This window comes from Littorina saxatilis, linkage group LG1, assembly GCF_037325665.1.
Source record: "Littorina saxatilis isolate snail1 linkage group LG1, US_GU_Lsax_2.0, whole genome shotgun sequence".
Taxonomy (NCBI): Eukaryota; Metazoa; Mollusca; class Gastropoda; order Littorinimorpha; family Littorinidae; genus Littorina; species Littorina saxatilis.
In genome coordinates, this window is record NC_090245.1 from 92,543,624 (window position 1) to 92,567,705 (window position 24,082).

General features: G+C 42.1%; 1 protein-coding gene across 1 annotated transcript; it reads left to right on the forward strand.

Moving 5' to 3' along the window:
- The first annotated feature begins 549 nt into the window (after nt 1–549).
- LOC138945666 (beta-1,3-galactosyl-O-glycosyl-glycoprotein beta-1,6-N-acetylglucosaminyltransferase-like) lies at nt 550–12,931 on the forward strand. The gene is made up of 2 exons (XM_070317157.1): nt 550–1,039; nt 11,533–12,931. Exon 2 carries the CDS (start codon nt 11,544–11,546, stop codon nt 12,873–12,875), a length of 1,332 nt encoding a protein of 443 aa, XP_070173258.1. The 5' UTR covers nt 550–1,039; nt 11,533–11,543; the 3' UTR covers nt 12,876–12,931.
- The last annotated feature ends 11,151 nt before the right edge of the window (nt 12,932–24,082 follow it).

Genomic DNA, 24,082 nt, shown 5'->3' on the forward strand with positions numbered 1-24,082 from the left:
CGTTTCATGCTTGCAATGAGTTTTTCTGGTAAAGCCTTGCATATTGTATTCACACACACACACACACACACACACGGCACATACACACACACATGTACTACACACACATTCTTTGCACAGTTTGTTTGTTTGTTTGTTCGCCCAGCCGACCACGAAGGGCCATATCAGGGCGGTGCTGCTTTGACATATAACGTGCGCCACACACAAGACAGAAGTCGCAGCACAGGCTTCATGTCTCACCCAGCCACATTATTCTGACACCGGACCAACCAGTCCTAGCACTAACCCCATAATGCCAGACGCCAGGCGGGGCAGCCACTAGATTGCCAATTTTAAAGTCTTAGGTATGACACGGCCGGGGTTCGAACCCAAGACCTCCCGATCACGGGGCGGACGCCTTACCACTAGGCCAACCGTGCCGCTACACGCACGGCAGCCACCACGGCTGGAAAAACACGGGGAAAACGGACGCGACAACCGGCTAAGCTGAACAATACGCATCGGCAATTCAAACTGAACACCGAGACGCCTGCAGTACAAAGGAACCTGTACCGTAGGTCCGCACAAAACAGATTGATCTGTGACAACCGCTATAATAATTCCTTATGACAGCGCCGTTTTTTTTCAACCCATCACTTTGCAACACGTTACCCATCCTCATCATGCAAGATTGTACTTCCAAAACCACAGGCTTAATCAGCGAGTAGGGTCGACATGGCCATGCAGTAGTAACTGCCCAACCCAAAAAGAAGGAAGTTTTATCACGCACTCTGGACGCTTATCAACTTTTAAGCCGCAGTGTGGACCACATAACTAAGTGACTGTCCTTTGGCCGCGAAACACTTTCAGTCCGGCTGTGCCAGGAAAGGGACACACGCCCCCATGTGTGTGTGCGTGCCTGTGGATAGCAACTGATGACTTGTTCACAAGATGGTGTCAGTGTTAAAAAATGAACGCGGACTTGAACCATGGCAATGGAACAGACTGTCCTAGGATGATGTGATTTTTGCGGAAGGATCTTTTGTGAACGTCTCGTGTGGTAAGAGAAAGATTTGCTTCCTCTGAGTAGTGTGGGTGATGTATGGTCAGTCAAAATTCACGAGTGAACCAACAAGCAGAGTCGTGTCTTTTTACACCCCATGGATGGGGGTGTATTTGGTTTACTCTGTCTGTTTGTCCTTCTGTCCGTAAGATCTCTGATGTTTTTGAGTCGATGGAGGACTACACGGGGACTGACCTCCTTATAATCGGCACTTGTTTACCTGTGTGAATGTCTTGTTTGTAATTTTCTCAAATGACTTCTATTTACATCCTTATTTGTCTTCGTAGACGATTCGCAGAAAGACGGACAGGTCTGAGCACTTCTCGATCAGAACTGACGGCACAGCTTTGTGTGGGCGTAGATTATCGCCCAATGGGAATACTTCGGAAAAGAACCCAGGACAAGCCCCCCCTTCCGGCAAAGGATTTTAACTTTTTAAAGGAGATCAAGGTTTTTAACAAGATTTGAAGTGACAAATGTGACAAAGACGCGAGTTTTTTTGTTTTTTTTAGAACCTTCTTATTTTTTGTGTGTGAAAGACCTAAACCGTTTCAAACGCGGAGACCACCATGTAAACTGTAAACAAAGCCAACCCGGCTTCAATCAGGTCCCGCATAGCCAAATGGGTTATAGTGATGTTTATAAGGCCAAAAAAAATAATAGGTGTGGTTACGGTAACATAGCCAAAAAAAATAGGGTAGGAAGGTAGGCAATCACTTTTTTATTTTTTTAACTTTTTTTTCTAATGTGTACAAATTAAACCTACTTGACAGGTAAATAAGTGTGCGACTCGGGCGCTTTCGCTTTCATTGCGTTTTCTGCACTCGTTTACTTGTTTTTTTGTGTATTTTTGTGACAAATGTAATAAAAAGTTATAGGGTCGGCCCCAAAAAATAGGGTAGGTCGGGTTACCGTAACCACACCTATTTTTTTTTTAGGCCTAACCAAGCATCCACCGACCAGCCTACTTCCAAACTCTACATGCAAAGCGTTCTCTGTAAAATAATGACACATACCATGAGCTAACAATAAATTAAGCAAATAACATATTTATCTGAACGTAAATACATTGCAAAACGGACTTAAGTCACTGAAAGTTGTACACGGAAAGGGCGAACAGCGCTCAGCCTCCAAAGCAGAGCAAACAGACAAAGAAACAAACATCCTGAGCGAGAGAATACAATGCACATGTGTCATCTAACACCAGTCTGAACAGATTAACAATGAGACAATGAAAAGAACGTGTGGGCTGAAAGCAGTACTTCAACAAGTTTGACTTTTGTTTCTTGACCATTGGAGTAGCTAGATCTCTTTACACATATCACACACACACACACACACATACACACACAAGCACACACATACACACACAAGCACACACACACACACCCACTCACATACGCACACATATACGCACATACACACACACACACACAGACACACACACACACACACACACACACACACACACACACACACAACCGCGCGTAGACTATATGCACGTGTTTCCAATACAAGTCATGCAACCAAGTATACACTGCGCATTTTTTAAGATTTCATCATGTAGGCCACTTCTGTTCTTTCTCTGAGGTGTGTTTCTGTGGCAGTATTTGCATGTACAGCGAGGTATTGAGTGTTATCAGTGTTATTTCGTTGGCTTGACACCGGCGAACACCCAAGCCACAGATAACAATTCGGACATTTTTATCGCCACAGCAACACACACAGGACTCGCATACCACTCAGGCACAGGAAACGAAATCAAGTAATGGCTCCTTACAACTCTCGCATTTTCAACATGGACGTGCTATGCTCATTGATGAGGTCTATTGTTAAGTATACTGTCTGGCCACTTATGTCAGCGGCACATGATCATTGAACGCGTTGTGAGTCTGCATTCGCAATCACATGTGTCGTACACGTGGCTATAAATACCGTCGAAAATAAGTTTTGAAACGGCAAACCACAATTGTTGAATGAACGCCATCAGCTGAGCGTTTGAATTGGCTTTCCTGTCCGGTTCTGTTCTGTGGTTTGCTGGACTCATTGTTTGCTGTTCGACACGAGTAAACTGGAAGAGGGAGTAACATAACACGTAGTTTATAAACACACCCACACATACGACCGCCACCACCACCACCACCACCATCATCATCATCATCATCATCATCACACACACACACACACACACACGCACACACACACACACACGCACGCACGCACGCACGTACGCACACGCGCACACACACACACGCACACACACACACACACACGTACACACACACTGCAGTCTAATTGGTTACTTACCTAATAATGGAGTCTGTCATAGATATCGGCTATCTAAAGCATATGGAGACTGAGCCGACGGTAAGAGAAACACTTTCTCATTACAATGTCCGGCAGGTGTAACACGAAATTTTTACTCCACGAGAAAATGACTCCGGAGTAAAAATTTCGTACGAAATTCTTACTCGGAGTACACCTGTCGTACGAAAAAAGAACTCCCAAAGGAACGAAAAACTAACTCCCTCCACGAAATTTTTACTCCCCAAAGTTTTACTCCCAGTAAAAATCTCGTAACGAGATTTTTACTCCGGAGTAATTATTTCGTAATGTACGGAAAAAGCACCCCACGAAATTTTTACTCCCCAAATAACTCCCTCCACGAAATTTTTACTCCCCAAATTTTTACTCCCAGTAAAAATATCGTAACGAGATTTTTACTCCAGAGTAATTATTTCGTAATGTACGAAAAAAACACTCCACGAAATTTTTACTCCCCACATTTTTACTTCTGGTGTTTTAACATTGTTGTTGATTTGGTCGTTGTTTGCTTGTTTCTTTCCATGTTATATATAATGGCAATAGTGTGATATATCCTGTATTATTGTATTTGTTTGTTTCTTTTTATGTTTGGTTGCTTGCATGGTTAAGTAGTTTGTTTATGATGTGTAAGTGTTGTTCACACACACACACACACACACACACACACACACACACACACACACACACACACACACACACACACACACACACACACACACACACACACACACACACACACACGCTCACATGCGTGTGCACGCATTCACACACAAACGCATGTGTGAATAGGAATAAAAACAAGTGGCTTCGAAACAGGCTGGCTTGTTAAAACTGTTTATTGTTTCGAGAAACTTACTGAACAGATCACCAACCTTCACCAGTCTTAGCCCAAGAACCTTACCGAACAGATCCCCCCTCCCCCCCTCACCAGTCCTAGCCCAAGAACCTTACTCAGTTACTGAACAGATCAACCCCCCCCCCACCAGTCCTAGCCCAAGAACCTCCCTGATCACCACCCCCCCCCCACCCCCAGTCCTAGCCCAAGAACCTCACTGAACAGATCATCCCCCCCACCACCACCAGTCCTAGCCCAAGAACCTCACTGAACAGACCCCCCCCCCACCTGTCCTAGCCCAAGACTCTTACTGAACAGATCACCCCCCCCCCCAACGCACCTTCACCTGTCCTCGCCTGAGAACCCTACTCAAGAGATGCCCCCCTCCCCCCCCCCCCACCGCTCCTTGACCAGTCCTAGTCTGAGAACATTACCCAAGAGATGCCCCCCTCCCCCCCAACCGCTCCTTGACCAGGCCTAGCCTGTGAACATTACCCAAGAGATGGCCCCCTTTCCTCGACCAGTCCTAGCCTAAGAACCCTACTCAAGAGATGCCCCCCTCCCCCCCCCCCCACCGCTCCTTGACCAGTCCTAGCCTGAGAACATTACCCAAGAGATGCCCCCTTCCCCCCCCCCCCACCGCTCCTTGACCAGTCCTAGCCTGAGAACATTACCAAAGAGATGCCCCCCTCCCCCCCCCCCCCCCCAACCGCTCCTTGACCAGTCCTGGCCTGAGAACATTACCCAAGAGATGCCCCCTTCCCCCCCCCCCCCCACCGCTCCTTGACCAGTCCTAGCCTGAGAACATTACCCAAGAGATGCCCCCTTTCCCCCCCCCCAACCGCTCCTTGACCAGTCCTTGTTGGTTCTTTGGCTTCTGTCTCTTCCTGGTAACATGGGGAAGTTGGTTCTTTGTCCAGCATGTAATCGATGGGCAGTTTAGCCGTGCGGCCGTACATGAGGAAAAATGGTGTGTACCTCGTGGAGGCATGCTTACTGGTTCTGAGGGGGAAGAGAACTCCTGGAAGAGCTTTAGGCCAATCGGCGACCTCCGAGTTGTCTGGGGTGTCATCAAGAACTGAAGAAGTAGCTTTAGTAGAAGATCTTGTAGCGTTCTATTGTTTCGCTCCACAAGTCCGTTGGTTTGGGGATGGTATGCCGAAGACATTTTCTGTTTTACCCCGGTCAGCGTGTGGAGGCTAGTGGCGGCTTCGTTCACAAATTCGCGACCTTGATCGTTTATATGTATGTCGCAACATCCGTGTCTACAGATCAGACCATACAGAAACTCTGCAACATCTTTAGCAGATTTTGATGCAAGTGGTTCTGCCTCAATCCATTTGCTGAAGTAGTCTACTGCAACAGCCATGCACACGAATCCAGACCTGTTTACCCCCATAAGTGTTTTGGAGTAATGCTCAGCCCCCAAAATAGTAATCCTGGCACAAAAATAGTAATCATCCAGCATTCGTCGCCAATTACAACGCACATGACAACTGTGTCTGCGAAACGCAATCATGCACATATTATTATTATTATTATGGTGAGCTTATATAGCGCGAACCACAATTAACTGTGGTCTCCGCGCTTTACATATTAATTTCTGCATCATTCACAAACATTACTTTTCCATTACTTTTTATTACTTTCCATTACTTTTTCATTACTTTCCATTACTTTTCCGTTGCTTTTCATTACTTTTCCATTACTTTTTATTACTTTCCATTATTTTTTCCATTACTTTCCATTACTTTCCCATTACTTTTTCATTACTTTCCATTACTTTCCCATTGCTTTCCCATTACTTTCCATTATTTTTCCATTACTTTCCATTACTTTTCTATTATTTTTAATTACTTTCCATTACTTTTCCAAGACTTTTCATTACTTTTCCATTACTTTTCTATTACTTTTCATTACTTTCCATTACTTTTCCAATACTTTTCATTACTTTCCATTACTTTTCTATTACTTTTCCATTACTTTTCCATTACTTTTCTATTACTTTTCATTACTTTCCATTACTTTTCCAATACTTTTCATTACTTTCCATTACTTTTCATTACTTTCCATTACTTTTCCAAGACTTTTCATTACTTTTCCATTACTTTTCTATTACTTTTCATTACTTTCCATTACTTTTCCAATACTTTTCATTACTTTCCATTACTTTTCTATTACTTTTCCATTACTTTTCCATTACTTTTCTATTACTTTTCCATTACTTTTCCATTACTTTTCTATTACTTTTCATTACTTTTCATTACTTTCCATTACTTTTCCAATACTTTTCATTACTTTTCCATTACTTTTCCATTACTGTTCATTGTGATATCGCTACTTCATTGAACCTTTTAGAAATTCAACTTGAAGTGGGCGTCAGTCAGCACGGCAAAGTTTGTTTACATTTTACTCTAACTTTGACCCCGCGTTTCTCCAATCAGAGGCTTAGATCAACAGTGTCCCTTTACGTAGCCTATCTACTTATACCCATAAAAGTGTTCGCAAACTATCACACGACAGCCTTAAAGTGTTGAGTTCATTGTGCAAGATATATATACTTCTTGCTTTTGGTGCCTGTGGAGGGAAAACGCAATAAGGCCAGTCAGGTAAATCACGGGAAATGTGCAAGTCTTCGGTACATCGGTATGCTGTTAGACCATTCGAGAAGGTGCTTTCGAATTTCTCTTTAGATTCAACAAGTTAAACATAGACACAAAAAGTCTCGCGCTACATTTAAACTATTTAATGCCCAGTGCCAGGGCTATAGTGGTTATCGTATCTTTACACCCCCGGTATAGGGGTGTGTATAGGATTCGGTCCATGTGTTTGTTTGTTTGTGTTCGCATATAGATCTCAAGAATGAACGGACCGATCGTCACCAAACTTGGTGAACAGGTTTTATACATTCCTGAGACGGTCCTTACAAAAATTCGGACCAGTCAAACACACGGTTAGGGAGTTATTGGTGGATTCAGATTCTACAAGGACTTATAGAGGGACATCGATGTGTTTGTTTGTTTGTTTGTGTTCGCATATAGATCTCAAGAATGAACGGACCGATCGTCACCAAACTTGGTGAACAGGTTCTATACATTCCTGAGACGGTCCTTACAAAAATTGTGACCAGTCAAACACACGGTTAGGGAGTTATTGGTGGATTAAAATTATACAAGGACTTAGAGAGGGACATCTTAATAGTCCAAGGGAAATAACCATTCTCACTCAGTCACTGCCACCAACTGAGAAGGTTATTTCCCTTTGACGGGGGTGTTTTTCCTACCTCCGAGGAATTTCTTGTTTTTTATGTCCTCATTCATTTCTGCAGTTCAGTTCACTTCTGCAAAATAGATGTCCGATCTCGATCACCCTCCTTCGGTCTATCACAAAGGTGAAGGTAGATTAGTTTAGATTGTATAAGATTATATCAAACTAGATTGTATCAGATTAGATTGTATCAGATTAGATTGCAGTAGGTCTGATTATGCAATGATGGAGTTAAAGACACACTCCTTCTCGTGTAAACATTGATTATGCAATGATGGAGTTAAAGACACACTCCTTCTCGTGTAAACATTGATTATGCAATGATGGAGTTAAAGACACACTTCTTCTCGTGTAAACAGTTCGGATCTCTCCATGAGACCTGGTCAGGCGTTTACATGGGGTGAGATCATCCCTCCACTTTGTCACATACCAACATTGAACAGCCTGGGTGTTACATGGGGTGAGATCATCCCTCCACTTGGTCACATACCAACATTGAACAGCCTGGGTGTTACATGGGGTGAGACCATCCCTCCACTTTGTCACATACCAACATTGAACAGCCTGGGTGTTACATGGGGTGAGATCATCCCTCCACTTGGTCACATACCAACATTGAACAGCCTGGGTGTTACATGGGGTGAGACCATCCCTCCACTTTGTCACATACCAACATTGAACAGCCTGGGTGTTACATGGGGTGAGATCATCCCTCCACTTGGTCACATACCAACATTGAACAGCCTGGGTGTTACATGGGGTGAGATCATCCCTCCACTTGGTCACATACCAACATTGAACAGCCTGGGTGTTACATGGGGTGAGATCATCCCTCCACTTGGTCACATACCAACATTGAACAGCCTGGGTGTTACATGGGGTGAGATCATCCCTCCACTTGGTCACACACCAACATTGAACAGCCTGGGTGTTACATGGGGTGAGACCATCCCTCCACTTTGTCACATACCAACATTGAACAGCCTGGGTGTTACATGGGGTGAGATCATCCCTCCACTTGGTCACATACCGAAAATGAACAGCCTGGGTGCTCTCCGTGCACAGTTGGATTTTCTTGGGGGTTACATTTTACTCACCCCAGCAATACGTCAGGGTGTTGCTTTCTGGTATGTGACCAAGTGGAGGCCGGGATGGTCTCACCCACCCCCCGCGGGTTAGGGGGAAGAATTTACCCGATGCTCCCCAGCATGTCGTAAGAGGCGACTAACGGATTCTGTTTCTCCTTTTACCCTTGTTAAGTGTTTCTTGTGTAGAATATAGTCAATGTTTGTAAAGATTTTAGTCAAGCAGTATGTAAGAAATGTTAAGTCCTTTCTCCTTTGTACTGGAAACTTGCATTCTCCCAGTAAGGTCATATATTGTACTACGTTGCAAGCCCCTGGAGCAATTTTTTGATTAGTGCTTTTGTGAACAAGAAACAATTAACAAGTGGCTCTATCCCATCTCCCCCACCCCCCACCCCCTTTCCCCGTCGCGATATAACCTTCGTGGTTGAAAACGACGTTAAACACCAAATAAAGAAAGAAAGAAAGAAATGGTCTCACCCCATGTAAACGCCTGGCCAGATCTGAGAATGTGAAGCGAACTCCTAAGAGAAGGAGTGTGCCTTTGACCAGCAATTTCTAATATTTGTGACCCTCCACCACGGAATGAGTCGCATGTCACCTTTGCATGATTTTCATATTTTTACATTTTCCTAAAGAGTTTTTTATGCTCTATCCAGTGGTGCAAACCGTTTTGGAAAAGAGCAAAAACTGTTTGAGTTATAAGCCTGTGACTAAGGTGACCCTCACACTGTTACCAGACACTCCCCGGACTTATATTAAGCCTAGCGCAGAACCGCGCGAGGTGACATGCGACTCATTTCGTGGTGGAGGGTCACATTTTACATGTAAAATTTAGCAAGCGTTCAAAACTAGTAATAGATTATAATTCGTTTGTCCGGTTTCTGTTCGACAACTATACTGTGGGCACTGAATGTGTTCTAGACTTCGTTTGACAGACTAGTTAAGGTTTCAATGTTTTCATTCAATCTCGGATCCTCTTGTGGCATGGAGAAAATTGTTACCCACAATATATCTTTCAAACAGGAATGAGCGGTTTTATGAAAGCCAAGATTTGTACTAATAACGGAATACCGGCTGGAGAAAGGACCAGTGCCATCAATAATTATGTTATTTAATATTTGATTCCTTTCGAAACGTCAGATGTCAGTGTTAAAAAATGTCTTACCCGCGCCCCCCTCCCCCCCCCCCCAGCTACATTTAAACAAAATGTATTTATCGCTTTTCAGAATAAAAACTGAAAAGAATTGAGTGTCTATTTCTTAAATTGAAAACCAAAGAAATGCTGCGCGGATTTTACGCTCTTTTTGTGATGCTTTTTGTTAACAATATGGCAACAATAGAAAACAAGTTTCCATACAGAACATGAAGAGTAACAAGTCTTTTTTTGGGTCTTTTTATATTTAGTCAAGTTTTGACTAAATATTTTAACATCGAGGGGGAATCGAAACGAGGGTATGGTGTATGTGCGTGTGTCTGTGTGTGTGTCTGTGTGTGTGTCTGTGTGTGTGTGTAGAGCGATTCAGACTAAACTACTGGACCGATCTTTATGAAATTTAACATGAGAGTTCCTGGGTATGAAATCCCCGAACGTTTTTTTCATTTTTTTGATAAATGTCTTTGATGACGTCATATCCGGCTTTTCGTGAAAGTTGAGGCGGCACTGTCACGCCCTCATTTTTCAACCAAATTGGTTCAAATTTTGGTCAAGTAATCTTCGACGAAGCCCGGGGTTCGGTATTGCATTTCAGCTTGGTGGCTTAAAAATTAATTAATGACTTTGGTCATTAAAAATCGGAAAATTGTAAAAAAAAATAAAAATTTATAAAACGATCCAAATTTACGTTTATCTTATTCTCCATCATTTGCTGATTCCAAAAACATATAAATATGTTATATTCGGATTAAAAACAAGCTCTGAAAATTAAATATATAAAAATTATTATCAAATTTTTTTTTTCGAAATCAATTTAAAAACACTTTCATCTTATTCCTTGTCGGTTCCTGATTCCAAAAACATATAGATATGATATGTTTGGATTAAAAACACGCTCAGAAAGTTAAAACAAAGAGAGGTACAGAAAAGCGTGCTATCCTTCTTAGCGCAACTACTACCCCGCTCTTCTTGTCAATTTCACTGCCTTTGCCATGAGCGGTGGACTGACGATGCTACGAGTATACGGTCTTGCTGAAAAAGGGCAGCTACTTGACTAAATATTGTATTTTCGCCTTACGCGACTTGTTTGTTGTTGTTTTGCTTTTATCCATTATTGTAATTCAATCAAGTCGGCGTTTTAATGAAACAGATTCCGTGATTGGTCAGAATGCTTCAACTTATTAAAAATTACCGGTCTTCATTTCACGATGAAACTAGAAATTTAGTTACAAAAGCCAACGACCACCTGCTGGCGAGGCGCATCGATACAACCTCAATTAGTCTCGGTTAGCTTTGAGGGTCATTTTAGAAGTAAGAAATATACAAGGCCTACGAAATACCGAGATCATAAGTTCTGCGAAGTGATGACGTCGATTGCTTGACGTAAGTTGATGCATGAATCGAATTCTTCGGGCTTACGTCAGTCAATTCCAAAGATCGCTTTTGGGATAAAAAGTAAAAGGTTACAATAAAAATGTACTTACCAGAAAACAGCAACACGAATATATAAACAAGAACAAGTATTTTGTGTTATACTGCAAACAAAAGTTCTGGTGAGTAGATCTACATAGTCATAGAGAATACTACATGGCTTGCTGTGTCGTACCAGATTTTACACCAGTTAAAATGCGAGCGAAAGCGAGGAGATTGGGAGGGCGCCAATCCACAATGAAAACCGAAAAGTTTCAAATGGAAGCCTGTCAATGTGTAATTGTTTGTATATGTAATGGTGCTGGTGGTGTAATATCTAAAGGGATAGTAACTGATAATCAGATGTCGTTTCGAACCCTTATCCAATAATAATTGTTTTTTGTTTGTTTAGGGACCACCAAGATGAAGCTGAAGAACCGTCTGTGTGCCCTCGGGCTGCTGTTTGTGAGCGGGCTTACCTTCTTCACACTTCTGTCAATCCGCGTCCAGGAACTTAATCTTCAAGCAGACATCAAGGACGAGTTCCGAAAACTCTCCGTCAACCTCTCACGGGACAACACAGCTCAGGAGCAACTTCCAAAGGACCGAATACATACATTGTGCAGTATTCCTACGGACATCGAAAAGATATGTGTCGAAGGTACGCAGGAAATAACGCCTCCACATTTCTGCCCTTTGGAAGAACTGTCGCAGGACTGTGATTTATTCAGGAATGTCCACGGTTACGACAAACCCGTTGACAAGGAAGAAAGAAACTTTCCGCTGGCTTTCGGTCTGAAGATGCACACGTCACCGGAACAGGCGGAACAGTTGCTGCGCGCCATCTACCGTCCCAACAATGTCTACTGCATCCACGTCGACAAGAAGGCCGATGACGCAATTTATCGTGTGATGACGTCAATTGCGTCGTGTTTCCCTAACGTCATAATGACTGAGCGTATCAGTTTTGTTTATGGCAGTTACGATGCTATCAGGGCGGAGCAAATAACAATGACGTGTGCTTTGCAAAGCAACGTAGACTGGAAGTATTACCTGAATCTCGCCGGACAAGAATTCCCACTCAGGACAAATCTGGAAATGGTTCGTATCCTGAAAATGCTCAACGGCACCAACGACATCGAATCCATGCCAATCCCTGCTCGCTACAAAATGCGCATCACCCATAAATACGAAATCGTGAAAGACAAAATGCGAAATTCTTCTTTTCCCAAAGAACCCCCGACATTCAAAGCGGAAATACGCAAGGGCACCCAATACAGTGCTTTCTCTAAAGGTTTTGTGGCAGCAGTCTTTAAGGACAAAGTCGCAGCTACCATTATGGAATATTTCAACAACACGTTATACCCCGAAGAAGATATATGGGCGACCATTAATCAGTTACCATGGATACCAGGAGGATATTCATTCCACGTGAAGCACAACCCAGATAACCAACACATCTCCAGAGCTGTCGCGTGGGACAAATTTGATGCCTATGAATGCAGGGGAGAGTACGTTCGTGAAGTGTGTATTTTCACCAGGGCTGATCTCCCTTGGTTATTACGTCAGCCAAACTTGTTCGCCAATAAATTCCGTCTAGAGATGGACTCGCAAGCGGTGACTTGCCTTGAAGCCGTGGTTGACCAGAGAGCGAGATCACGTGGTGTAGTTATTGACCAATCGTTTTATTTCAGTCTTCCGCATGTCCAAAAAGGCAACCGCAACTCAGGTTCTTCTGAACTACCATTGACTTGATTTTGTGACTTTATTTTAGTTGATATCTTCTTCTTCTTCTTCTTCTTCTTGTTCTTGTTATTGTTCTTGTTCTTGTTCTTCTTCAAAAAACTCCACTGTGAAATGATGTATACATCTTTATAAACTGCCATTCTTGAATGATCTCTTCGAAGCCTACTGGTATATATTGTACAACGTTGCAAGCCCCTGGAGCAATTTTTTGATTTGTGCTTTTGTGAACAAGAAACAATTAACAAGTGGCTCTATCCCATCTCCCCCCCCCCCCCTTTCCCCGTCGCGATATAACCTTCGTGGTTGAAAACGACGTTAAACACCAAATAAATAAAGAAAGAAAAGAAGCCTACTGGTAGTGACCGTTGCTTGTTCTTGAGTGACGTATGAAGGTGCAACAGCATCTGAAAAGGGTGTGGCTTTCTTCACAAAGCGATCCCTATACTCCACTGAAGGATAGACTGTCAGGCTCAAAGCATGCTTTGAATCAGACTGACTGCACTTCTCTGACCATGGTCAGCAAATAGTCTCATATAAAAGTAGAAAAAAACTCAACTGTTATACAGGACAAATGGATATACAGTATGTGTGTGCGTGCGTGTGTGTGTGTGTGCGTGTGTGTGTGTGTGTGTGTGTGTGTGTGTGTGTGTGTGTGTGTGTGTGTGTGTGTGTGTGTGTGTGTGTGTGCAATCGTGAAGAGAGCGTATAACGGTAGCCTATATGTGCGGAAATGTTTACCTAGAAAAGTAACCTGCTTTTGACTCTTATTTGATTTATTTTTGCATTGAGGAAAGAGAATCGCAAAAGTTGTGTGCAAAAAAATGGAACATGGTTTGAGCATTAGTTTCATGCATGCATGTGAATATTGGGGATAGATACTAATAGTTCAATCATAATGATAATTAACACTGGAGCTAGAATGCCGTACTAATTCTTATGACTGAGCATGGAGCCGTGCGATGAAGTCAACAACGGCATTATTTTTAACTTCAGGGAGTACTGTCTCTATTATTTATTTGTTGACGGACTATATAAATATACATTCGATGCCCCCCCCCCCCCCCCCCCCCCCCCCGCGGGTAAGGGGGAAGAATTTACCCGATGCTCCCCAGCATGTCGTAAGAGGCGACTAACGGATTCTGTTTCTCCTTTTACCCTTGTTAAGTGTTTCTTGTATAGAATATAGTCAATTTTTGTAAAGATTTTAGTCAAGCAGTATGTAAGAAATGTTAAGGTATTAGAACACACCTGACAGTACGCTGGAGTAGCCTCCCTTCCCGGATTTAGAACGCGTTTCGTGTCGTAACAGATTATCCACTTATTAGCCATATCCGTATGTAAAATAATGAAATAAACATTAGGAAATGTCAGAAGTTTACAACTATCGACATTCTCTATCAGTGCAATAAAAAACAATCGTTAGAACTTGCATTTACGACATGTCGTGCGTGAGAACGTGTCACTGTAAACAAGCACTTCTTGCCTGGCTGAAGAACCATACGAGTCAATCTAAAACAGACAAGTAATGGAAAGCAGTCTGCGGATAAACATAACAAACTGCTGATGAAAAAGTGTGTTCGTCCCTGCTCTGGATAAAAGACATTGGACTGATGACAACGTGGCAGCGTTCACGCGAACAGATTTTTTTTCAGATTATCGCTTCTACATTTTATTGCACGTACTTGGGGCAGATCAGAATTTCACACTGGAAGATGACAAATTGGTCTTGTGAGTTGAGAACCACATGTTCTTTGCCGACAGAAATCACGATGGGACAAGATGCAGATTGTGTTGAAGAGATGTTTGCAGATTATCGCATCTACATTTTATTGCTCAGATCAATGCACGAAGTTGAGGTAGATCTGAATTTCGCAATGCCGGAAGACGACAAATCGGTCTTTTGAGTTGGGAACCACATGTTCTTTGGCGGCAGAAATCACTATGGGACAAGATGAGGATTGTGTTGAGGATGTTAATACTGACTGACTTTAGATGAAGAGTTCCTAGACCTGGTTTTTGTAGAGAGGCATCATGATGATATCCTGTGTTTTTTTAACGTTCTTGGTGACAACGCGCCAGAATCGCACGAAGATCGAACTCTCGAAGAAAACAAGTTTATCGCTGAACATCGGAAATGTGAAAGTATTACTCTTCCTGTCTGATCAGTCTCCACGTTAAATTTACAGGCTACATTAATATTTATCAGGTAACTTACCAAACCGGAGTGTGTGTGTGTGTCAGTGTGTGTGTGTGTGCCCGGTGTGTGTGTGCCGGATTACCACCATTAACGCACCCTTTTGGACTTTTCTACGTAACCTTACTATGCCTGCTGTGACATTCACGAGGATTATTGTGATTCTTGGACAATCGTGTGCCTGTGCTGGACTTGCAGGAAGACAAACGGCGTCGGAACGTATACGTGCTGCCAAGTGTGCATGCCCAGAGCGCAGTGTGAACCGAGAGTGAATGTGTCATTGTGTGGAAGTTTTGCTTGATTGATTTATTCATGATTTAATTTGCCTTTTGGTTCAATAGAAAAATCTGTGTACGTTATACTTTGTATTTTGTGGTGTGATTCGCCCGAGTGCGAGACCCCCATCCCCGAACGCCTCTGTGGGTAGAATTGTATAATTGTGTGAGTAACGTGAGTGTGTAGATGAGAATGTGTAGATGAGAATGTGAAAGTTGCTTTGGACCCAGACACACACAGCAGACTTCAACGCAACAGCTAAGTTTCAGCCTGACAAAGAAATTCGAGTGACACAGCTAAGGGCTGTACTTGTTATTTCTCTATTAAAACAAATGTTTCAAGATCTTTAGGCCAATAAAAAATAAATTGTCTGTTTCTAATAACATGGGTAAACAAAATAGGGTAGGTAGGTAGGGATTTTTAATTTTTTTTGCCAGGATAGAATTCTTCAAAATAACTAAATGACACAAAGAGACAAGACTCGCTATAGATAAATTTATTTTAAAAAAAGTAAAAAATGTGACAAAGAATATAAAATGATTGTTTTACCTGGTCTGGAATCTTCAGTAGTAATTGCATAAAAAAAGTCTGATATATATATATATATCAATTATCATGTTAACTTTTTCTTAAAATGGGTGCGCTAAATCCTAGTCTGTTTGTTTTTAATGGACTAAGCAATCCTTGGACTGACAGAAAATATGTATTTTAAAAATGTCCAGTTGCAAATTACTTATTTTTCTAATTGGAAGAGAATATACACTCTTTTGTGTTCAAATGGGTAGGGGGCGGGGGTAGTAAAAGGATCACAGTTCAAGATTGTGCGCAACAAGAGGTGTGTTTCTTTTAACTGTGATAAAGAGCGACAACTCAACTTGGTATCTAACACTATTTCTGAACACTGTAACCACTGTAACCACTTTAGCACTTTTAATTTATTTTTTCTGTCTTCCAAACTTCTTCTTCTTCTCCTCCTCTTCTTCTTCGTTCATGGGCTTAGACTCCCACGTTCACTCATGTTTTTAGCACGAGTGGATTTTTACGTGTATGACCGTTTTTACCCCGCCATTTAGGCAGCCATACGCCGCTTTCGGAGGAATTCCAAACTTCTAATTCACCTTCAAAAAATGAGAAAAAAAAGGTGTTTTTTTAATTCAACAGTTAAATCACTATGTTGGATATTCTATTTTGCTTCCCTATTTATCTTAAGTTTTTGATCATCTGATTACCTTGCTTTCCTATTTGTAAGATAATATGCACTCTTTTCTGAAAAATAGGTAGGGGGTGGGGGTAGTAAAAGCATCAAAGTTCAAGATTTTGCGCGACAAGAGGTGTGTTTCTTTTAACTGTGATGAAGAGGGATAACTGAACTTGGTATCTAACACTATTTCTGAACACTGTAACCACATTATAATTTTTTTTCTGTCTTCCAAGCTTTAAATTCAGCTAATAAAATGAGTAAAAAAGTGTTTTTTTCTGAATTCAACAGTTAAATTACTATGTTGGATGTTCTATTTTGCTTCCCTATTTCTGTTCTGAAGTTTTTGATCATCTGACTACCTTGCTTTTCTATTTGGAAGACAATATGCACTCTTTTCTGAAAAATGGGTAGGGGGTGGGGGAAGTAAAAGCATCACAGTTCAAGATTTTGCGCGACAAGAGGTGTGTTTCTTTTAACTGTGATGAAGAGGGATAACTAAACTTGGTATCTAACACTATTTCTGAACACTGTAACCACTTTAGCACTTTTAATTTATTTTTTTCTGTCATCCAAGTTTTGAATTCAGCTTACAAAATGAGTAAACAAGTGTGTTTTTTCTGAATTCAACAGTTAAATAACTCTGTTGGGTGTTCTTTTTTGCTTCCCTATTTCTGTTCTGAAGTTTTTGATCATCTGATTACCTTGCCTTTCTATTTGGAAGATAATATGCACTCTTTTCTGAAGAATGGGTAGGGGGTAGGGGTAGTAAAAGCATCACAGTTCAAGATTTTGCGCGACAAGAGGTGCGTTTCTTTTAACTGTGATGAAGAGGGATAACTCAACTTGGTATCTAACACTATTTCTGAACACTGTAACCAGTTTTGCACTTTTAATTTATTTATTTCCGTCTTCCAAGCTTTAAATTCAGCTAATAAAATGCGTAAAAAAGTGGGTTTTTTCTGAATTCACCAGTTAAATCACTATGTTGCATGTTCTATTTTGCTTCCCTATTTTTGTTCTGAAGTTTTGATCATCTGACTACCTTGCTTGTCTATTTGGAAGATAATATGCACTCTTTTCTGAAAAATGAGTAGGGGGTGGGGGTAGTAAAAGCATCACAGTTCAAAATTTTGCGCGACAAGAGGTGTATTTCTCTTAAAATTTGTGAAAAGGGATAACTCAACTTGTTATTTAACACTATTTCTGAACACTGTAACCACTTTAACACTTTTAATTTATGTTTGACTGTGTTCCATGCTTCAAATTGGGCTTCAAAAATGGATACATAAGGGTTTTTTTCCAAATTCACCTGTAAAATCACTATGTTTGATGTTCTATTTTGCTTCCCTATTTCTCTTCTTCAGTTTCTGATCATCCGATTGTTTTTTTGTTAACATATTCACAATACAATATCACAATTTCTTCAGTAGGGTTTGCGTGAAAAAATCTCATACCTATGCTCAAACTTCAGTCGCTATCTCAAAATTTTGCGCGACAAGCTCTATTCATTTTGTTTTTTCCTGATAAACAAAACACTGAACTAACATAAAAACAAACCTTTAAAACTGCCTAACCACTTTGAAATATGGCCTCAGGTGTGAACTCCAGCCTTAAGTCCTTTGTACTGGAAACTTGCATTCTCCCAGTAAGGTAATACATTGTACAACGTTGCAAGCCGCTGGAGCAAATTTTTGATTAGTGCTTTTGTGAACAAGAAACAATTGACAAGTGGCTCTATCCCATCTCCCCCCTTTCCCCGTCGCGATATAACCTTCGTGGTTGAAAACGACGTTAAACACCAAATAAAGAAAGAATACATTCGATGAATTTTAGATTTTCGTCGTTGTTCTTGTTGTTCCTAGCCGTGTGGAATATATTTCTGACACAGTGGTCATCAAATGCGTGCGCGTACATGTGTATGATTGCGTGTATATGTAGGCTAAGTGTGTGTGTGTGTGTGTGTGTGTGTGTGTGTGTGTGTGTGTGTGTGTGTGTGTGTGTGTGTGTTTTGCAAGCAGGCGCACTTCACACAAACCCACACACACGCAAACAAACAGAAACATTATAAGTACAACAAACAAACAAACAAACAAGCAAACAAATAATAACACTAGTCAACCAAGCAGTATACACAACAACAACAAAAAGACGTCAACCCTCGAGACACCAACATAAATCCTTCCAATAAGATAAAGAGTGTGCGGGGAATACCATGTCCCAATGCACCTTCACACTGATACTGATAAGAGATATCGACAGCGTCAAATGAAGACATCTTTCAGAATTCCTTGACAAATGAGATTTACTTTGAGGGCCCCAAAGGGTTTAAAACCGTGATCGTGATTGGCGTTTTTTGACCTTTCTGTGACCGTGATTGCCGAAATTTCCATTTCTGTGATCGTGATGGGACTTTGCCCGTGATCCGTGATGACAAAAAAATCAAGTCTCGTGATCGTGATCGTCATTTGTTTTCGTGATCGTGATGGGCATTATTGCAAAGCATTTTATTTTCAACGTACATTTTTCACAGCTGTATTACACTCTATGATCCTCTAGTCTATTCGGTAAGGAGCCAACCCCGATTGAAGGGAAGCAACAACACATTCAGAAATATGATTTTGAGAGCGATTGCTTCCCTTTAAAAGAACCAATTACACACTGACAAAAAGAGATCCAATCAGAAGGCAAATTGCAAAAGTCTGTCAAACTTCATCCAATGGAAGGGCTTCGTGCAAAAGTTTTGAGTGCAATTCGAATTCGAAGATCAAAAATGGCGTGCAGCGGTACTGTCATCGAACTTCTGTTATATTTTGTGGATTCAAGCCAGACCAAAGCAGGCGGCGAGAATGCCTTCCTTGGTGGAAAGGTCAGGCTACGGGTCGGTCTTTCTGAAGACGAAATATCAAGGTATGTTGATCTATGTTGCTCTATGGCTGTTCTGAATGTAGGCAAAGATCTTGAAATTTGTTCAAGATCTTTGAGTTTGAGTGAGATCATTGACATTGTCGACATTGCCACGTCCGGCTGTCACTCGCTCAGTGTGACCTCGACTGGCTCGAGATCGAGTCTGCGTTTAGCCAAAACCGAAACTAGAAATGTGTTTTTCATCCCAGCAACGTGGACACGCTTGGCATAGATTCTAATTGTCGCTTCTTTGCATTAATTAAGCTTGGGTTTATTTTAGCGCCTGTAAACTTTAATATCAACAATGGGGAGACGCGCCAGTTTGGGTCACTTGATCCTCATGTCAAAGACGATCAAAGTCATGTTCGTTGGGGATTTTGTCAGGCATGCTACTTTTCCGGTAATTGCCGGAAATCCGATAAAGCCGTTTTCAAAATCCGGTAAACTTTAAAAGTCAAATTTTTTCCGGTGAAGTTGAAAAATTTCCGCAAAAACGATCCGTGTGAATATCGCGCAACGCGACCGGGCGCCGGTCAGTCTCAATGAAGCCAGCGCACAGTGGTGTTGTTTTCATCAGTTTGGAGGTGTGTTGAATGGTGGTGGGGGGAGGCTAAAATGGGATTTTTAACAAGATCACAACACTATTACAACCCCTAAAATGATGCCCAGAATGCACCAGATTGCACAGATTTTAACCGTTTTTTGAAAAAAATTCAGGGGGGGCATGCCCCCGGACCCCCCTAGTTGGCTCGCCTGCTTCGCAGGCTCAGGCTTGTGGCTTCGCTACTGGTACTGCGCGCTTCTTTCAGGTAAAACCGTTTTTGGCCTGTAGCATTCCTGTTTTTTTATTCAAGGCCATGGCCAGGCGATGGTGTACCTCAAATTGTACGGCAAAGTTGAAAATAAAGAACCCATCACACATACATGTACTTTAATTTCAATCCACCCAATAGTTTTTGAGAAAATGGGTTTACAAGATTTAGCTCTGGAAATGTGAAATTGTGCAAGTATATATTCATGTGTGTGAGTGAGGGTGTGGGGGTTGAATGTGTATGAGTGTAGAGAGAGAGAGAGAGAGAGAGAACGAGAGAGAGAGAGAGAGAGAGAGAGAGAGAGAGAGAGAGAGAGAGAGAGAGAGAAAAAAAAAAACCCAATGAAAACAACAATCTTGTTACTGATTACAAATCATGATATGTATTTCTATGTGTGTATGAAAGAGAATTCAAAAAATAATTATAAAAAAGTGCAACAGTTGTCACTTTGTGTTGAATAAACAATAGATCCAGAGGAGCGAATTACTGTGTGGTTGTGTTTACTTTGACACGTGCTTTCTGTACATGCAACTTTTACCGTGACCGTGATTTGCCACTGGTGTTCGTGATCGTGAAAACAAAAATCAAGGTAACTGTGATCGTGAAAGCGAAAATTTCCCTTCCCGTGATCGTGATGATACCCCCCCTTTGGGGCCCTCTACTTTGACAACCACAGGCACTATGTGTCTGGCCGGTTGACAAAAGTCTTAGGGTGATACATTGTTTCTCAAATACCCACGTCAACAGGACGGTAATAAGTCCGAGTTCGGTCTGCAACCGTATTGTGGTCAAAGGGTGTAGCAATGTGCGGACTTGTCTTTTCCTTCTGTGCCTGCTTTGACTTGTTCGCAACACACGTAGGCTTACTCATGTTTGCGCACGTCCAAGATTCTTTCGTCGCTTCGCAAGGGCGACAGAACTGGTTGCCGATTAGTAGTCGCCACAGTGACATTGCGAGCTGTACGATAACGCTGTGGCAATTATTTGTTCAGCTGCCAACAATCTGTCTACCTACTAAAATCAGTGTAAGAAACCGACACACACTTTAAAGTCGGTGACTGCACTCCACTGTGAGAAAATCGGCGGGGACAATTTGTTTGCTTTCTTATAAAGAAGCTTTTTTTTTTTTTTTATATAACAATAAGCGAGCTTCTTATAATCTCGAGTATGGTCCGTCTGTAAAAGGTGAAGGCAATACCATATAAGTCTCATCAATGCCTTATGCCTCTTTAAGAGATGTTTTAAATCTACATTCAGTACATAAATGCTGAAGAGACAATAAACAATATTAACCAACATGTACATAATAATTAACGTAACGTAATGTTGCCGATAAGGAACACGTCAAGTCTCAAGATGTCATTTATAACAGCGCGACCAGGATATAACACCTGCGGTAAGACTACGATAAAACGAAGGCGCAGAGTGCCGTATAATTATGTGGATACCTGTAAGCTTCATTGTGCCTAACGGTAAGCCTCACCGTTTTCATCGAGATGTATTAATTTTGCTTTCTATCTTTTTTTTTTAATCCTGATAAGGTTTCTGTTTGATTATGTTCCAGGTGCACTCTGTGTGTGTGTGTGTGTGTGTGTGTGTGTGTGTGTGTGTGTGTGTGTGTGTGTGTGTGTGTGTGTGTGTGAGGTTGTGTTTGATTGTCTCCCTCTCTCTGTCTCTGTCTCTGTCTCTCTCTCTCTTTCTCTCTCTCTCTCTCTCTCTCTCTCTCTCTCTCTCTCTCTCTCTCTCTCTCTCTCTCTCTTTGTCTATCTGTGTGAGTGCGTTGAAGCTAAGGAAAATGCGCTCGCCAAACCACTCGAAGCGTTATCACACGACTGCGACTTGCTAACACGTGTGTACACGGTTACTCCGATAAGCCGGTTGACCAGGAAGAAATCGATTTTCCGCTCGCTTTCGGTCTGAAGATGCACAGGTCACCGGGACAGGCGGAACAGTTGCTGTGCGCTATCTGCCGTCCTCACAACGTCTACTGCATCCACATCGACAAGACGGCCGATGACGCGATTACTAGTGTCATGACGTCATTCGCGTCATGCTTCCCAAACGTTTTTTCTAACCGACAGGATCAACAGTGTGTATGGTCGGAATTCTGTCGTTGAAGCAGAGTTAAAGTTAATGGAATGTGCTTCGAAAAGTGGCGGAAACTGTAAATATTAATTAAACATAGCAGGACAAGAATTCTCACTTAAAACCAACCTCGAAATGGTTCGTATTCTGAAAATGCTCAACGGTGCCAACGACATCGAATCCTACCCGAAACATTTACAAAGTCGGATCAGCTAGCCATCAGCATGCCGTCTGAATCGACACGCCAGCAAGAAACTCACTGCTGGAGAACAACACACATTTCAAAGCAGAAATACGTAAAGATTCGCGGTACGGGGCTTTTTCCCGAGCGTTTGTGGCATCTGTACTCAACAACAGCAAGGCCAGACATGTGCTGGATAATTTCAACGACACTTTTAGTCCTTGTTGCTCTACCGGGTATTCCGGTTGGGTACCCTGTTTACGTTGAACACACCCCGAACAATGAACATATATCCCGCACCGTTGCCTGGAAATCCTCGGATCAATGCCAGGGGACATACGTCCGGAGAGTTGGTGTATTCGCCAAAGATGACTTGCATTGGCTCTTTGGGCAGCCAAACTTGTTCGCCAATAAATGTCGAAGGGAGATGGATTCAGACGTACTGGATTGTGTGGAGGCTCTTATTGGCCAGAGGTCGAGGTCACGTTATGTTAACATCAACCAATCATACATCAGGAGCTTGTCTCATGTTACGTTCAGAAATTCGAGATCAATTCCGAGGATTTAGGAGTGTGATCGCAGTACAATTTGGTACGGCTGCAGCTGTGTGCGAAAATCATTGGTTTGTTGTCACGAAGGATAAATGAAAATCATTTGAGAGAATCGTGTGATGCGGAAAATGTTCACCAAGGTTTTGGTAACATGGCGTACTCCCCCCTCTGTCTCCTGTAGTATATTTCATTTCATTTTTTCATTTTCATTTTCATTACTTTATTGTCCCATCGCTGGGAAATTCGGGTCGCTTCCTCCCAGTGGAAAGCTAGCAGCAACGGAGTCGCGCTACCCAGGTGTCTGCGTGTTTAGGTGTATTCAGCCACCTGCACTTATGGCAGAATGACCAAGGTCTTTTACGTGCCATTGTGATGACACGGGGATGGGACATGGCTTCCGTCTCTGGGTCTGCACATAAAGTTGACCCGTGTCCGTCCCGGCCCGAATTCGAACCTGCGACCTTTCGATCACAAGTCCAGTGCTCTACCAACCACGGGGGATAACCGGTCAAAGGCCGAACGGAGGCCGAAGGCCGCTCCTGACACGTGTGAAGGCAAGTTTTGTCTGTTTTCTAGGTATTGTTTGATTTATGTCGGGATTTAAGGTAAGCTACTGATTCAGCGATGACTAAATTTGTTTCTCGATGCATAAAAAGTCAGGGAGCGATTGATATTTGCCCGTAAATAGCCTTCAAAGCTGAAAATGTCGGCGATTGAGCACCGGAAATGGCTGTTCGATGGGTTTTGCAAGTGGAAATGTGCTTTATTTCACCAAATCAGCTCGTATTTGGTATGGGTACGGTATTCTAGAGGACGAAGGAGTCATAAGAGGTGCAAAGAAGTGCTATTTGGGAGTAGAATAAATCTTCCGAGCCAGTAGACAAGAGAAGGTCATATTTGAGAGATGCGCGTAGGCCGATAGTCTTTCCGACAAGCGAATGATACAGCAGATTAATCATTCGTTTTGATCAGAAACATAGTCTCTAGTTTTTATGAATGAGTTTTTTAATTA

Coding starts and splice junctions, on each gene's coding strand:
- LOC138945666 (XM_070317157.1), top strand. CDS start 11,544: ATGAAGCTGAAGAACCGTCTGTGTGCCCTCGGGCTGCTGTTTGTGAGC.